Below are 18549 nucleotides of genomic sequence, written 5' to 3' on the forward strand. Positions count from 1 at the left end.
CATTAAAAAATAAGTGCATTAAGTATCTTTGTACATTCAAGTCACTTTCTAAGGCAATTTGTCTACTGTATGTACTCCCCAACTGCTTTGGTATTTTGCTTCAGTAAATTGGCTGTTGACTTGAGTGTTTAAGCATGCAGGTTTGTCAATTTTGAGTGGACTAAACAGATATTCACTGGGAGCATGCCTTAGACCAACATATTTGCATGTTAAAAGAAAAGTTTTAGAGTTCTGAATGGGGTTCAAACTACTTGCATATTTAGTGTATGATAATTATGTTACGTCAGTATGCAGCGTTCAAATTAGTTAATGGCTAATGAGTGTTTAGATCTTATGTCCCTTCAAAGCCACATTTAGTTTCCTTTTATTATTAGCTCACATAATTTTGTAAACTAAGGCCCCCTTTCCTATAACTCAGACTGATACAAATTTAAAACTTTCTTTTCACGTGAGAGCATAAGCAGACTGCAGTAAGCAATACATCTATCGCCGTGAGACTAATGCAGACCCAATTATTTATACTTTCTCCTCCTACCCCTCTCTCTATTTCTCTCTCTCTTTGTGTTTCTTTCGAGGTCAAATGCCTCTACCTGGCAGAAGTCAGTTGGGTTTGCTAGTGCATGGTTTCCAAATGTTCAGCAGAGATGAACCAGGATCTGTAATTTTGCAGTAATCTGAACCCTACTTTGGGAATACTGTTATTTCCCTTAGCAATCAGCAAAGACTGAAAAATATTAGTGATTTGCATCACCGTGACACAGTATAGCATTTGGCAGGTATATAGTTCAGCAGTTGAATTAGATGGGTTGAATTTTTAGAAAAGGTATTTTCAAACTGAAGAATTTCAGGAAGTAAAGTTTAATGTTGTAGTGTATGGCCTTGTTTCTACAGTTCAATCTTGCATGCAGGGAAAGATTCATCTTGCATAACAACAGTGCTGCTGCTTGCCAAAACCATGATGTTGAGGTCCTGCTGTTTCTCATGGGTCTCTTGATACCAGTCCCTCATCACTTCTGAATCATGGGTTGGGATTAAGGTCACCTACAATATGGAATAGGAAAACTCTTTAGGAATGGACAGAAGAAACAACTGATGTGAAAACAGAGTCTTGATGCTAAAGTCACAGTCAACACGTAGATTTTCCTTTTGGAAGCAAATGGGTATTTCAAGCAAGAAAATATGCAGGATATAATTGCGGCAAAGAAATCATTTACCAAAAGAAAAGCCTGAATATGCAAGGTATTGCTTTGCATGGAAGCTAAATCAATGGTCTCTAAATGAAAAAAACTAACTAAAGATTGCACTTACAGTGCTGCTGTAACCCACTGGTGAGCGTGTTCCATGTCCCCTTCTGTGTTGATCCACAGAGGATATGAGTAGCTACAGTCCCAGCCACAGAAGCTTTGTGTTTTTAACTCAAACTGTAGCAGCTCCTGCTTTTACCTCAGAAGGTCCCTAACTTCAAACCCTGATGTGTTGGCCAAAATGACAGCCATCACACTACAATTCTGTAGACTGCAGAGGTACCTTGTGGGACTAAGGCATCATGTTTAGTCTTATTTATTATGTCTGAAGGGCAAATGAGGTGCCCTAGGATTACATGTTTGCAACATAAATTCATGCAGCATTCACAGCTTCAATAACTAGGATCCCCTTAGGTCCAGATCTTGCAATGAGTACAATTAGGGCATTTTGAAATTTATTATTATTATGATAAGACAATTTTCAAAATCCTTTCTACTTCATAATTTGTGCACATACAGTAACACTATACAATACTAAATTCCGATAGCTTTTATATATACACAACAAATAATTCCTGGAAAAAGACAGAAAAACCAACACAAGTTTAATACAGATATTTCTAAATGTAACTGTTCCTATGATAGACTATTTGGGAAAAAACTGCAGAGTGCAGCCAGCAGCCACTGACTCCAGCAAGCAGGGGCAGGGCAGAAGCAGCCAAAGCAGAGATTGCTGCATTGGGACAGGATGGGTGTCAAATGGGGACCAGCCAAAGCCATCCCTCTCTCCAGTGCTCTGAAGGACCCAGAACTATATAGGGGAGACACCCTTACTAAGGGGGCACTAGGATTAGGTGGTACCTCCCCTTCTGTCCCCCAACTCCCCATGTGACCTTAGGAGAAAACTGCAGAGTGGAGCCAGACAGAGACTCCAGCTAGTACGGGTGGAAGCAGCCAAAGCAGGGACCTTTGGGAATTTGGCCATTCTGAGAACTTTCTACAGTTTTGTACTTTCTCTGCCTTGTGCAGTTTGCTCCAGATCTCTCCTTCACAGTCTTCCCCTCAGCTTCACTCCATACCTACCCCTTTTCTCCCTTGCTCTGCCCCCTCCCTTTCCTTTTGCTTTCCATTTAGCTGATACCCTTCTAAGTAAACCCACCCTAAAAAACTAAACAAAAACTGTTAGTACCCATGGAACTAATAAACGAACATGACCTTTTTGGCCATCACATTGTTCCCGCTGCTTGTATATTAAACCCCTTCCATCACCCAGTGTCTATCTTCTCTATTTACACAGTAAGCTCTTCAGGGTAGGGTTCGGGGTAGGGACCATCTACTACTCAATATCTGTACAGCGCCTAGCACAACGGGGCCCTATTTTGATTGGCCCTTTAGGCAATATTGCAATAAACATGACTAATATTAATAATAGTTCCAATGAGTACAATCTTGTTCCTTAAAATTTATCCTTCTCTTCACAGATTTCCTGATATGCTGAGTGAATTCCATTAAATAACGTTGAGTTCCTGTTTTATAAAAAAGCTGGAAAGACTCTCCTTTTCTGTAGGAAAGGAGAAGTTTAACAGGATGGTGTTGGAGGCAACATTTTAATAAAACTGTGTTTAATTATTTATTAATTTGAGCTGCCAAATGTATGATCACTATTCCTCAACGTTTTTCCCCACATGAAGAGCACAAAAAGGTCCCTGTCCTCTCTGATATTTATTTTGGTGACACAGATTTGGCACTCAGAAAATGCGTCGATAGTGAAAGAAAGAAAAAGAAAGAAAGAAAGAAAGAACTGGATATAGCCATATCAACCACACTAGAAATAATCATTATGGCAAGGAATATGGACATCAAATTAACTGGACAAAGAAAAATAAAACTGCTTTTATCTGAACTGTGCTACTCAATTACAAGGAATTGGTATAAATAAATAAATAAATAAATAATCTATTTAGGCTTATTGTAAATAAGAATGTTATTAACATAACAGTTGCAACTGAACGTTTATTATGTCAGCTATTGTGGAGAATTTTACAAGAGAGGACAGTTTGTTTGTTAGTCTTTCAGGGAATTCTTGCATCATTGACATGGCTCTTCAAACACCTTTTACACAGTAGAACCTCAGAGTTACAAACACATCAGGAATGGAGGTTGTTTGTAACTCTGAACAACACATTATGGTTGTTCTTTCAAAAGTTTGCAATTGACCATTGACTTAATACAGCTTTGAAACTTTACCATGCAAAAGAAAAATGCTTTCCCATTTACGTTTAACGCAGTACTGTACTGTACGAGCCTGATTGGTTCCCCACGAGGTGTGTGGTTGACTGTTCATTTCATAACACTGGTGGCCATAACTCTGAGGCACTACTGTATTACACGTCACCATGCTGCTGCTAAATGGAAAATACCAAAGCTGAAGATGAATAAATTATATTCTACTCTGCACAAAGGACACCTGAAGATACCACAGAATATGACATGACATTAGGTAGCAAATGGATTTTAATTAATTGAGTTAGCTACCTGTTTTTATGGACCGGATACCAATGCAAGCGTTGCTCCATTACGTGCCTTGAAAAATCTGCAGCTGTGGGTGTCTGTGTTAAAGAACCTAACTCCACGTTTAGGTGCTCAAATTGGCCAAATCCCTTGAGCCTGCTCTTGTTGCTAAGATCACGTACCTTTCATCATGCCTCTAGGCTAGGAGGATTCCAAACCCTGATCCTCACATATGTCGCTCTTATTAAAAGAGAAATGAGGGAGTGTTCATCTATAGTACACCAAAGGACTCTCTTCTAAACAAGAGCCATAGCTTAGTAGCTTCTCTTGCTTCCTGTGGTTGCTTTTCATAAGGATTTTAATTCACAAAACAGAAATATTGTTAGAGAGCCTACCTGCATGTTACTTCCCCACTGAGCCTTGCCCTCCAGTAGGGAGTCCAGAACAGCCCTGCTTGGTTCTTCAGCCGCAGGATCATTCCCACTCACCACGTAGTAGGATGACCTCACTCTCTTGAAAAACTCTACATCGACATTCTTGCTATTACTGTGGTTGGGAATATATACCAGGTCCAAGTACACTGGAGGTCCTGGAGGCACAGCTGTGGATTTTGCTGGTTTACTATTTCCAGGTCCTTTTAAAATAAGAACAAAAGCCTGTCATTTATTGGTGAAAACAAACATTTATTAGCTACCACTATACCATTAAAGGTGACATTCTTTTTTAAGAGGATTAGAGTTAGTACCTGCGTCACACAGCCATTGCTGTATTCCTGTGCACTCTGATGCACTTATGTTGTTATCCTATTATATCTAATAGCATATTCTAATTTGGTTATATCCCATATATGTTTTATTGGGAGAAAAAGAACAGAATAAACTTAACTAGCTACTGATACAACAAAAATTCATTACCGGTATGGGCAATCATTTGAACTGTATTCAAGAATGATCATTATTAAGTATTCAAGAATTATCCAGTCACTGTGATTACTGAATTACCATTCAATTAATGAGATTATTTTTTCTCGAACAATAATAGCTACAGGACCTTGGAATTCTCTTGCATGCTTGATAACACAACTCTCTGACACTTTCTTTTCAAGACATCAGTGTCGTAACTCAAGGCCAATCCTGCTTGCTTTACTCATGCAAACTGTCCCATTTACTTCAATGGGACTATCACTGAGTGTGAAAAAAAACAGCGTTTGGCTCTCAGTTATAGTATGCAGGTTTAGAACCTGTCTTGGGACTCTTGAGGCATCATTATGACAAGGATGGGAGATAACTGTTGATATCCTAGGAGTATCTTGCAGGAGCCTACTATATGTACGCAAAGCTAGAAGAAAGGGAGGGAGGAACTTGGAGCAGACTGAAACCTTCCCAAGAGAAGACCCAAAGGAACTAGAAAAAAATTATCTGTACAGCTGTACAGTAAAGACAGTCTTTAAAAACACTGAACTACTTTGTAATCGAAACCTCACAGGGACATTTTAAAGTAGTCACTTAAGACCAAGAGTTGCCTACTGGAGTGGATTGTTAGTATGAAGGACAGCATCTCCTCTCAAAGACTATTTTATATGGAGAGTGGAGGGAGGAAACTGCACAGATTTTCCTCTAGTTTTCATTTCTTTATTCTAACTCAGCCCAGCCTTATTATATTCTCCTGACTTATGAAAGGAGTGATCACAGTTGGCATATACACATGTCAAAAGTAATCTTTTCTAAATTCCTGCAATAGTATGCAAAATATAGGATTAATTTTCAAAGACAGCATGTACAATTGTGCCCATACATTTGAGCACCCAACACTTAATGTACACAAAAATTTGATGGAGGTTTAGATACTCAGAAATCAGCTCTTGTGTGGATGGGGCAAGTTACATGTCTAAATAACTACATGCATGTGCAAACATCTAATCTGTGCTACCCAACTGAACGTTTATGCACATAGGTTAGGTAGATGCAATTAAGTATGCCTACTTTTGAAAATTTGGCTCTATACTACCAAGTTTGGGGAAAGCTTCATTTTGTTACCAAGTCTTAGGATGCATGTGTCCCAAAAAGAGGGTTTTAATTGGAAAAAAAAGTGTAAATTCTTGACATTTCAACAATAATATTATAAAAGACACTGTTATTATCATGCACAGGATAATGGCATGAGCTGGAATCATAACTTGATCAATAACAAAACCTGTTCTATTAATCTCAGTGTGTTACAAAGAGTGCAGTTAAAGTACTAAGTGACCTATGCAATATATTTTTCATGAATTCACAGATTTTTAAAGCCAGAGAGGCCCACTGTGAACATCTAGCCTGACCTCCTACTGAACACAGGCCATAGCATTTCCCTGAATTAATTTCTGCTTCAAGTCCAATAGCTGTCGTTGGAACTAGAGCACAATTTTTAGAAAAGCATCCAAACTTGATTTTAAAATTTCCAGTAAGGGAGAATCTACCACAACCCTTGGTAAATTGTTCCCAAGGCTAATTATCCTCATTGTTACAAAATTGTACCTTATTTCTAGTCTAAATTTGTGTAACCTCAGCTTACAGCCATTGGATCTTGTCATACCTTTGTCTGCTAGACTAAAGAGCTTTCTGTTATCAAATTTCTGTTCCCCATGTAGGTGCTCATTGCCTGTGATCAAGTCACCCCTTAACCATCTCTTTGTTAAAATGAGCAGATTGAGCCCCTTGAGTCTTTCAATATAAAGTATGTTTTCAAATTCTTTAATCACTCATGCCTCTTCTCTGAATCCACTCCAATTTTTCAGCATCCTTCTTGAAGTGCGGACATCAGAATTGGACACAATACTCCAGTAGCAGTTGCATATTTCATAATCTTATGTTATAAAAAATATATAGTTTCTGTTCCAGCACTACAACATGCACTGCAGATTTTTTTGTTCTCAGAATATACTTGACACCAGGCAGTAGTTCAGTGGGGAATGAAATGTGCTATGGACTACATCTTAGTGCAGCTCCAGAAAGAATGTACCAACTATTCTTCTGCATTGGAAGGCCAAGAATAGTGCAGCAGCATACGCATAGGGAGGCTAGAGATGGTGGAGTGCCAGTTTGCTAGGAACATATCCTCATCCTGCAGCTTCTGCACAGGTGAACTAGGGAAGGAAAAGGTTTTCTATACCCTCCTCTCTCTGCCTGAGATAGCACAGATTTTGCTCAAAAGGTGCAATTTCTCTATATGGGATGAAATACATAGCCTAGTAGAAATACATTCTATTTCTGTTGTGATAATAATAAGCCACTCAAGATTTGTTTTTTTTAATGTAATAAAGTAATATAAAGTTAAGCGTGGATTCATGATCAAGCCAGGAATAAATTACTTAACCTATAAAACAAATCAAATCCCACATACAACAAATTGATCAATATCTGAATTTTTAGTTTTTATCTATATCTATACAGAGATATTTCTGTTTTAACCATAATTTTTGTACCGCAACTGAAAACCACAGTATTTTCTATCAGATTCTGCAGGTTCCTAGCTGCAGGATCGGGTGTATTGTATTACAGATTATCCTTTAGTTCAACAAGCCCTCAGGGTAAGCCCTGCAGGGGAACTGTGCCTTTTCAACTATCTACCCTGTAAATGAGATTTACAGTTTCGTTAAATGAACAGGAACGTCTGTAGAAAATGATCTCCCTATATGTTTAGTAAACCACCACCATCAGAATGTAGCCAGACTTCATGGAAGTGCATGCTTAGATAACTGCCTGTCTTCTGAATACTTAATAAGGAATAATGCACTGGAACAGTAAAACACATCTAATTTCCTATTACACTCACACAACTTAAACTAATTAACGGGGCTTGTTCACTTTACAATTTTATGTCTAAATTATGTTTATAATGAAGAGAATAGTTGCTTACTATTCATTTAACTTTTCACATAGCAATTTTCAGCTTAGCCAGCTGGCTAACAAATTGGACAAATAATAATTGCACTCTATATTTCATACACTGCCTCGCTAATTGTTTGATATCTGAGCAAATTAACACATCTAAATAATTATTGGCTTTTTCCAGATTAAAGAGTTGATTCAGTAAATTTAATTAATTTAAATGTGAAACCTTATATTATAGATTTTTAATAAACATGGATTTTCCTCAGGCACACCTCGCAGGCCAGATGATCAGCTGATGAAATATCAACATAGCTCAATTATACCAGCTGAGAATCTGGCCCCACATCTTTTCGTGATACACACAGGTCCTGATCTTTCCTTACCTGAAGTTGCAATCTTTGCAGACTTCGATGTTGTGGAATTTGTTGCATTCTTGGCCTCCTTATCTTTTTCCTCAACACGGGAAGATTTTACTTCTGGAATAGAGATATTTTTCGCTGCTTTCTCCACAGACTCTTTTTTCTTTGGAGAAGCAGTTCTGGAAACTTTGTCTAAAGATTCCTTTAAGCCACCTGGCTTTGGTGAAGCCACCTGCTTTGATTTCCCATCACTTTTTTTGGCAGGTGAGGAAGACTTGGTCTTCGTACCCAGCTTTTTAGTTTTGGTCTTTTCTTTCAGATCCTTCTTCAAAGGTTTGCCTAAATTCTGATCAACAGGCAAAGCTTCTGGGTCTACCATTGAGACATCTGGGTGCCGGGGTGAAGGACTGCGGTCTTGCATTGGGACTGGTGGAGGGTCAATATGTTTGTATGTAATTGTTTTATCAGTTGGAATGGTTTCAGATTCATCTTCTGAGTCAATGTTAGCATCTGCAGTAATAGAAGGGCATTCTTCAGTCTCTGGGGGAACATCTGAATCGGTCTGAGATGGAGCAGACTCGCTTACTGAGGTGGGAGGAGTTTCATCACACTGGCGTGCTTGCTGTTTTCCTCCTGACGGTGGCTGGGCTCCTCCAGACTGGGTTAATGGCTTTTCTTGTTCTTGAGACTGTTCTTCACTTGCAAACCACTCCAGGGGATTGGGGTTGATAAATGAGGGTGAAAGTTCAGTTTTGGGATGCTTGTATTCACAGGAAGACACAAGGCATAAATCGACATCTTGACGGGTTTCTGCTAGAGATGATTTTTCTGCAGCAAAATGTACATCTGTCTTATAGGAGTAACTAACAGCCTCAGGCGACCTTGTTGTTTTCCCAGGTGTCTCATAGGCATAGCTAACAGCCTCAGGTGATCTCGTTGATTTCCCAGTTGTCTCGAAGGAGTAATCCATGACTTCAGGTGACCTGGTGGTTTTCTCTGTTGGCTCATAGGAATAACTTACAGCCTCAGGTGACCTGGTGGTTTTCCCAGTTCTCTCATAGGAGTATTCCACAGCTTCAGGTGACCTGGTGGTTTTCCCAGTTCTCTCATAGGAGTATTCCACAGCTTCAGGTGACCTGGAGGTTTTCTCTGTTGGTTCATAAGAGTATTCTACAGCTTCAGGTGATCTGGTGGTTTTCCCAGTTCTCTCATAGGAATAATCCATGGCTTCAGGTGACCTGGTGGTTTTCTCTGTTGGCTCGTAGGAGTAACTAATAGCCTCAGGTGACCTGGTGGTTTTTCCAGTTCTCTCATAAAAATAATCCATGGCTTCAGGTGACCTGATGGTTTTTTCTGTTGTCTCATAGGAGTGACTAATGGCCTCTGGTGATCTCGTGGTTTTCTCTGCTGCCTCATAGGAATAACTAAGAGCAGGTTCAGGTGACTTGGTGGTTTTCCCAGTTGTCTCATAGGAATAACTAACGGCCTCTGGTGATCTAGTAATTTTCCCAGTTGTCTCATAGGAATAACTAATGGCCTCTGGTGATCTAGTGGTTTTCCCAGTTGTCTCACAGGAATAACTAATGGCCTCAGATGACCTGGTGATTTTTTCAGTTTCATCTTTTTCTGTGGAGGCTAAAGGCTCTGGACTATGTTTTGTTAGAGAGTCTTCTACTGTGTCATGTGTTACTGAGGTATGGTAACCAAATATTTTATCTGAGGACACATGAAGTGATAGTGATGGTGAGTGACAAACAGCAGTTGTTTCTTTGATCGCAGGAGGCGAATCTGAAAAACTAGGAGAGTATAAAGGAGAGGATTCTCTTGTAGTTAAAGGAGATAAATCAGACTTTGGTGAAAGCTTTTCTCCTAGGCTCTGCATCTTTTCTGAGGTAAATGAAGAATGCAGAGGCATATCTCTGGGTGGCATGACACCTGAGAGAGTTTCCTCTTGCAGTGGAGAAGCTACCTGTGAAGGTGTATGTTCTGATGAAGTTGAGGGTGAAGCTTCAATCTGAGATACTGAAATAATCTCTGAAAGATCCTTTTCTTGAGTATAACATGTCTGCTCCACAGGTGATATCTTATGTGAAAAAGTAGGTTCCTGTATCTCTGAAGGACTATAATCTACTTCAGTTGGTCCATTTTCAGATATATGGTGTACACTAGTGCCTCCTGTGGGATGTTCTGGAGATTGTCTACTAAAGTCCATTGCCAAAGACTGCTCAGGGGACTCCTGACTGAATTCTACTGACATAGTTGACTGCTCAGGAGATCTGTGCTCTTGCACTGGTGTTCTTGATTTTGCAGTTTTAGGTGAAAAATCTGGTGGAGAAATTGACATGGGTCTCGGACATTCTTCTTTAGATGGAGACATTTCTGTTTCCTGAAAAATTGTCGGTGTTTGTACAACAGATACAGAAAGAGAATCATCAACTTCTGTAGAATGTGGTGATCCAACCTCAGCATGTAAAGAAGGAGATACATCATCTGTAGTAGGCTCTGGAAATGAACTAGTAGCAACAGAAGCTGTGGAGACAGAAGCAACTCCTTCTATATGTGAATATGTGTCTTCTGCTACAACGTCATCAACGGGAGTTGCAGATTTGTCAGAGACTGTACCTTCAGATATTGACATTTTGGTGTCTTCTTTAAAAGATCCAAACTGGCTAACATCTATTTGTGTAGGAGAGATATCTCCTGCTAACTTCCTTTCATCCAAAACAAGTGGAGACTGAGAACTGGTAGCTTCAATATCCTCCATATTCTTTTCTAGACCAAAACCTTTAGCAGGCATAAACGCCATACCTTTTTCATCTTGCTGTCCTTGGAAAAGATCCACAGAGGTGACTTCAGAAACTGGGCTTATCTGAACAGGAGACTCTTCTTTTTCACTTTTCTCCTCAAAATGACCCTCAGTCAGTCTGGCAGTTGACTTTATATCGGCAGTCAAAAATGTATCATAGGAAGACTCTGAACCTATCAAAGGTGGACTTCGTAAAGGAGAGAGAACTTTTTCAATAGGCGATTCTGAGTCTGGCACAGGCTCATCCATAGGGCTTATTCTGGGTTTTGCAGTCTCATCTTTGGCATCACTAAATTCAAAACTAACTGGAGCCTCTGCTGCCTTTTCAGTGAGTTCAGAAGGAAGTTGGCTGGACTTTTCATCAGTGGGAGACTGATAATAAGGTGTGTGGCCTGCACTACCAGCAGCAGATTGTGCAGGAGACACCACTTCTAATGTTTTATCATCCGGGCTGACAGAGTGCTCTTCAATGACTTCTGGATGTTCATCAGGCAATGCAGTGAGCACTACAGGTTCAACTGATGCCTTAATCTCATTTGGGGTCAGAGAAAAGTTCACACTACGTTCACTTAGTGGTGTTTTAGCAACTGGTGATGGAGGTGATGGACTCTGAACTGGACTCTTAGCTGGGCTATGCTTTTTTTCCTCAAATGCCTGTGAAAAGGTATCTTTGATTTCTAATTTAGCAGTACTTTTGATTTCATTTTCTCTTTGATGGTACATTTCTTGAAAAGAAGATTTGCAGAATCTGTCTTCCTCTAATGAAGAAGGGGGTGAGAGAGTAGAAGCTGAAGCATTATAATCTTTACCTTCTGTGGCATCTGTTTTTGATCCTTCAGATAAACCATTGAAAGCATCATGAAGTGGAGAGAGTTTAGGTCTAGTATATTCTTGAGAATATAGTGATGTCTCATACTTAGTAACGTTTACAAATTCTTGAGAAGGCGATTCACTTTCTTCGTTGTTCGTTTCATCGCTCATGATATCCCGAGGAGTTGACATTTCATCCATTGGTGTTGGCTCACTGGATATTTCAATGGTAGACTGAGTATAACCTGAAGTAGCAGTGAATTCCTCATGTTGGTCTTCTCTATTTTCTTCATCGGAAACAGTTGCTTCACTTTCTGAACCGCCAGGTAAAGTCTCATCATGGATAGAAGATGCTGGTTCAACAGCTGGGGACTGAGGTTCAGAGTGTTTAGCTGGTGTGATTATGAGTAAGCCATATTTATCTTCAACTTCACCAGCCTCTGCAGCTTTGTCTACCACAGCCATAACATAATCTTCTTCAGCTTCGACTTTTTCAGTTTCCTCTTCTTCATCTCTGACATCCTCCATTTTGTCTTCGTCCTCAGCTTCTTCTTCAGTCTCTTCAGTTTCTGCCTTTTCAACGGTCTCTTCCATGTCTTCTTCAGCTCGCTCATCCCCTGCCTCAGATTCTGCCTTTTCAACGTATTTATCTTTAGTTTTAGCATATTTATCAGCTTCAGTCTCTCCCATTTCTCTTGCCATGCCAATATCCTGTTTTGTGATGCCCACTGTTGCTTTTTCTTCCTCATCTTCATCTTGTTCCTCAGCTTCCTCAGTCTCTGCCTTTTCTTCATAATCACCCGCTTCGGATGATTCCTCAAAACCAGTTCCTTCATCTTCAAATTTTTCATGGTCATCAACCCTGTGCTTTTCTACAGGCTCCAGCTCTTCAGGTGTCTGTTCACATTCACCCTCAGCTTCAGTGGTCATTATACCTTCATCAGGAGAGTCAGCAGGTCCTTCAGTATCTAGTTTTTCTTTCTGGATTTCACGTGCTTCCTTTTGTTCTGAGTCAGCTAGTTTCTCTTCACCTTCTATTAACTTTACCTGAGGCTTTGTTTCCTTTACTATTTCTACTTCTTCAGCCTTTAATTCTTCGAAGTCTTTTGTTAAATCCTCTGGTGAAGACATAAGGGATCTCTCAGCTTCAAGTTCTTTTCCATTAGCTACCACTCCAGCAGCTGCTGCTGCTGCTGCAGCGGCAACCGCTCCCACTGCAGCCACAGCAGCTTGTGTTTCACTGACCTTGCTCTCTTTCTTTACTGGCTTAATTTTGCCTTTTTCCTTTGGTTTTCCAGCAGGCCCAGCTTCCTTTTTAACAGGTTCCTCTTTCTTTTGTGCTTTAGGTTTTGTCACAGGCTTTCGGGCTTCAGTTGAAGGAGCAGGTGTTTTCTTCGTTTCTTTTGGAAGCTTTTTGGTGTCTTTTTTGGATTCTTTTTCTTCCTTTTTAATTTCCTTTTTCTCTTCTTTTTTAGCTTCCTTTTTAGCTTCCTTTTGGGGAGTTTCTTTCTTTAATTCTTTTTTAGACTCTTTTCTCTCTTCCTTTTTCACTTCCTTTTTCGCTTCTTTCTTGATTTCTTCCTTTTTAGGTTTTTCCTCTTTCTTGGTAGGTGTTTTCTCCTCTTTCTTAGAAACCTCTTTCTTTGGTTTTTCTTTTTCCTCTCTCTTTTCTTCAGATTTTACTTTCACTTCCTTTTTCACATGCTTCTCCTTTGCAACTTTTGGTTTGACATCTGCTGCTTGTTTTTCAGCAATTTCGGATTTTACTAGCTGCTCCTCCTTAACTGTCATATCTTTTTCTGTTACTAAAGGTTTTGTCTCTGCTTTTGCCGGTTTTTCCTTTTTTACTGTAGTCTTTTCCTTGCTTTCTACTTTCTGAGGCTTTTCTGGAGGACTAGGCTTTGCTGGTTCAGATGCTTCTTCTTTAGATTCTTTTCTGACAGTCTTGGTTGATAGTGTCTTTGTGGCAGGTTTGAGACTTTCCTTGCTGTCCGTTCGCTGTTTCAGCTTTGCTTGTTTCACTGCTGGGCTAGGTATGTTACCAGTAAGGTCTTTCTGTGTAACCATTGGTTGTTTAAGGAAATCTAAATGTTTGAGTTTTTCCAGTCCTTCTAGTATGTTATATTGAGTACTGTTTCCTGGAAACAAAACTCTGATTATTTTTTCTGCAGGATTTGCTGGATGCCAAACGATCAGTGATGAGACTGAGGTCAAATAGGATACTGGAATATCTACTTCCTGACCATTTGGCAGCAGTAATTCAGTTTTATCTTTACTTGTACTAGTCCACTGCTGCATAAAATACTGCATCTCTTTGCTGTTTTTGACTGGATTGAGCACATACATCTCAAGTTTGCCTACTCCCATTTTTTGAAACAGAATGATAGGATCAATGGTATTTCCTATGCTTCTAAAGAGAGGTTCTGGTTTCATAGACAACTTATTTAAATACTGGAGAGTGAAACAAGCTTCTTCTATGCTTCTTTTTACCCTAAAATTAGGATCAGGGTTTTTCAGATTTTCAGGAACATTGAGGAATACAACTCCTAAATCAGGTGAGATCAGATTTTTCATCCAGTCACTGTTGGTAGTAGAACCTTGTGACTGTTCCTCTTCTAACTCAGCTATCTTTCGTTGAAGCATGCTATTGATTCCTGGTAGATTATCATCCCCAATGTGGGTGAGCAGAATGGAATCCACTCTGTCTAAATGTCGGATAAGTTTCCAGAAGCAAGATTTTCTTTCAGATCCCCCATTAATGAGCATATTGAATCCATTCACTGCAAACAATGCAGAGTCCCCTCTTCCACCTGGGAAAATATAACAGCAGGGTTTTGAGAGCTTCAAGAAACCTCCAGATGTTGGCGGTTCCAAAATGTCAAAGGGTGATGGCACTTCTACCGATTCTGACAGATACTCTGTGAATTCAGAAAGTCCTTCCATTTCAGGCAATATGGATGCTGAGTTGAGTTTAATGTTAATGAAGTCTTGAAGGTTATGTCTGTCAAGGTTTGAATTTTTCCAATCCCCTTCCTCAGGGCAAAACAGAGTTAAACTGGCTTTGTTGGCAGGGTGTGTAGTGCTCAGTAATTCACCAATCTAGCATTGGAAAACAAAAAAGACAAAAGGGAGGTGTAAATTTATATTTTGTAATAGAAATGTCATATAAAAATATAACACAGCAAGGCTATCTTTGGGTTATAGTACAAGCTACACTATAAGCTTCACACTAAAGATACAACATTCCTTTTTTATTCTTTTTCACATGACAGTAGCCAATTCTAGGTGCTAAAGGAATCTGTTGCTATCAGCTTATTGCTGTACTGTTTTTAAATACAAAAAAACAGACTGTGCCTGGCCTCTTCGTGGGTGCTGAAGGCACCTCTTGCATCCTTCACAGAGAGGCTGGGTTCAATGGGAGTCCTTATGCTCAGAGCACAGTGTGAGGATTCCGTGGTGCTGCTACTCAGTGCAAATGAACTATGAACCTCTCCACTTCTCCTAACCAGCCAGTAGAGCTGGTGCACCACCCAGGGGAGCACACATTATACCCTCTTTGCGGGGCATGATATATCGGTGTCCCACAGAAGTTCCAGGAGGCACACTCTGAACCACAATACTTCCTGGAGCTCTTGCTGGAGCAGGATGCCTCCGCATTATTCCCAACATGGGGCTGTATTCCACAATTCTGCCATTATTTTAATGCCTTTTGTATGGTCTGGTGCCAAAAAAAGCAGGCATCACACCAGAACTAGCTTAACTGCTGGCCAGCTCTTGACAAGAAGAGGAGCTGACAGGGGTTCTAGAAAAAGTTGTATAGTGGGGGTGCTGAGAGCCATTGAACCTGTAAACCCTGTATATGATGGAAACCACTTCAAGCCAGCAGGTGAGGCAGCACCACCAGTTCCAGCACCTATGGGAGCGGATTTACTGCTTCAAAGTTAAAAAAGAGTTGAGAACAAAACTTTTGTAAGATCATTAGGTTTCTGAAATATGGGAATTAAAGAGGCAGGTCTGCATATTCCTAATTAGTGTGCAATTTTGCAAATATACACATTTTGAATGGAACAATGGACTCCATAGCATTTATATATAATTAGATATTAAAAAGGCTATAAAATGGCAGTTGTATTAACACCATATGTTTAGTAATTAATCTCTGAACAACAGAGCATACAGTATATATCAACTTATGTATGTAAACTCAGAGCAAAAAAGAGAGAAAAAAAACAGCTGAGTGTTGTGGCTAAAAATCCTTTTGACAACATTTTGATTTAAAACAATCATGGACCACATTCTGAGTTCTTTTGCCAGTTTAAATCCAGAATAACTCCACTGATTTCTCCAGTGTTGAACAACATTCTGAGACCCAAAACAGACACTGAACTGGAGGCTTCTATGAACAAAGAGTCCTGTGTTCAGTACTAAAAGCTAGTATTCTGTTCCAGTCTGAATTGAAGACATATGTTTGGTGGTCTCAGATTAGTAAACAGAAAATAAAAGTACATAATATTTCAACCCTTCACTGACAAATTTCCTCTTTTCAGTTTGCTCTCAGAGTTCAGAAATCAGCACAGCTACAAAATGGCTCCAAACTGAATCAGTCCTGCGGACTGGCATGCACATAAGCACACCAGGGCCAAATTCTACCCTTGGATACACATGAAAACTCCCACTGCAGTCAATGGTAGTTGCATATGTGCATCCGAAGACAGAATCTGGCATCAAATGTTTCCCTTGGCTTCCAAAAGTCTCATATCTAGCAAAGACAGAAAGCTCATATCTTGAAAGTGGATAATGGTTTTCCCAGACTAGGATCTGATAGTGACTAATAATTTATTAAAAGACACCAAAACATATTCTGTTTGTGAGCCAAAACAAATTGTGGCTAGAAAGGCCAGCTAAATGGTGACAGGGTGCTGCAAGTCTCTCCTTTGCTGCCATTGGGGGCCTGTTGGGAGAACAGCAATAAAATGTTACTGGACCCAGTACTGTCTCTGTAACCAGACGAGAAGGGGGATTCAGAACTCCTGAATAACCTTGTACTTAGTATTCTGCACTGGCAGTTCACAAACGCCTGCCCACTAGGATCAATGAGTTACATGAACCTGACTGAATTACATCAGCCCCTTATCATCAAGAATGGTTTTTACAAACCCAGTGTGGCCTCCAGACTTAAATCCCAGTCACAGGGTAATCCCCACTGCATACAGAGTTTCCATTTGTTTTATTGTAAATAAAGTATATGCAGGAGACTTCAACTAGCTCATGACAAAGATATTACAAAACTGTTCAAGCATCTTTTTTTTTTAATAATTCAGTCAAATAACTGAATATGGAGACCAAATGTCAATGTAATCTGTGAGAGAGACAAGGTGGGTGAGATAATGTCTTTTATTGGAGCAGTTTATGTTGGTAGAAGAGACAAGTTCTTGATTTCCAGAGAGCTCTTTTTCTCTGTTGAGCTCAAAAGCTCGTCTCTTCCACCAATAAAAGATATTGCCTCACTCACCTTGTCTCTCATGTATCCTGGGACCAACATGGCTACAATAACGCTGCAAATGTAACTGAAGCATATTCACCATCTTGCAAAGTATTACAAAATACTTTTCAGGAATAGTCAATTGTAATTTATATCTACAAGAAAGACTTTTATAAAGATGATTTAGACTAGACTAGAGCTGAACAAACTGAAAATTTTGGACCATAAACTGGATTACCAAGAGGAATAGAGAGTACTATAATAATTAATGTTGTGTGTCTAGGAGATGTTTCATTTCAGTGGAACTCTGAAGATCTGTGTGTTTCTTGCTCTCCTATTTTTGTTGTTATGGAATTTATTTTTAGAATTTAGTGAAAGTAAAATTCAACAGAAACACAGAATGAGATGGTGGATGTTATCCACACAAAAATAATCTACCCAATGCGTATGGGTGAGTAACGAATAAAAGCAGAAAAGGAATAAAATCTCAGAACAGCTGTTTTATGTTCACAAGTCATCCTTACTAAGTATATAAACCAACTTATATAAGAGTATAAATAAATCTTATCCAAACGTCAGACATAGCTTTGTTTGGAAGAGAGCAAAGACAGGACAAAAGGGAGGGAGAAAAGAGAGGAAAGAGTAAAAGGAGGAAAATGGGAGAGTCATATTAATGGCAATCACAGAGAAAGGATGGAAGGGGTAGAGTGGAGAGAGAGGAGGTGAGGACAGGCAAACTGCAGCAGTAAAATTAAGCGCATCTGAGTGGGATACAGATGGTGCCTAACTCCTTGCGCTGGGCTTCTGCTGAGGGGTAAGATTCAGTCTATAGAACACACAGTATTATGGGAAGATAAAGTGACATGAAGTGCTCTTAATTCAGATCAATGAGACAAAGTTTGATGGAGGGATAGTGATAATTCAGTGCCTCTGATTTGGATGCAGATGATGGTTTCCCATGTAGGGAAAATTTTCTGGCAAGATCAAAGATTGTATGGGAAGAAGGTGGGTGAGTGGTCACTGAATTAGTGATGTTGACCATCTGCAGTCTGGAAGATAATAAGTCATTCAAGATTTTGTTTTACAATGATGAGAGGGATAAGTATGTGATCACATTAAGCCACTGGTAGGGCTGACCAGTGAAAAAGTGGGTGAACAGCAGTTTTAGACACAAATTCCTTCAGAGTGGAGTAGCAAGTTCAGGAATACACTGAAAAATGGCTTTGATGGAAGAGCTGATTTTAAGGTTAAATTGGGTACCTGAATCTTGGAGACTAGATCTACATTTGAAATGGTATAATGCAGTGGTCCCCAAACTGTAGGGCATGAAAGAACATTTGAGGAGGCACGGTGCTGTTCAGGCCAGCCCCCATAGGGGGGAGGGGGAAAGTGAGTGGGGAGCACCACCCAGCACCACTATGTCCCCAGCTCCACTCTGGACCCGGGCTGTGCTCCAGCCCTGCCC

The 18549-nt window shown here is 39.8% G+C and overlaps 1 protein-coding gene across 1 annotated transcript in view; it reads right to left on the minus strand.

The window, feature by feature from the left end:
• Window positions 1-885: 885 nt before the first annotated feature.
• Window positions 886-18549, minus strand: part of MAP1B (microtubule associated protein 1B) — a 93508-nt gene continuing 75844 nt past the window's right edge. Inside the window, exons 5-8 of the mRNA XM_077816317.1 lie at window positions 9585-14701; window positions 8011-9410; window positions 4151-4389; window positions 886-1041 (exon numbers count right to left, since the gene is read on the minus strand). Of these exons, the coding sequence (XP_077672443.1) occupies window positions 886-1041; window positions 4151-4389; window positions 8011-9410; window positions 9585-14701 (6912 nt within the window). The remainder of the gene's footprint in view (window positions 1042-4150; window positions 4390-8010; window positions 9411-9584; window positions 14702-18549) is intronic.

This window comes from Eretmochelys imbricata, chromosome 5, assembly GCF_965152235.1.
Source record: "Eretmochelys imbricata isolate rEreImb1 chromosome 5, rEreImb1.hap1, whole genome shotgun sequence".
NCBI lineage: Eukaryota > Metazoa > Chordata > Testudines > Cheloniidae > Eretmochelys > Eretmochelys imbricata.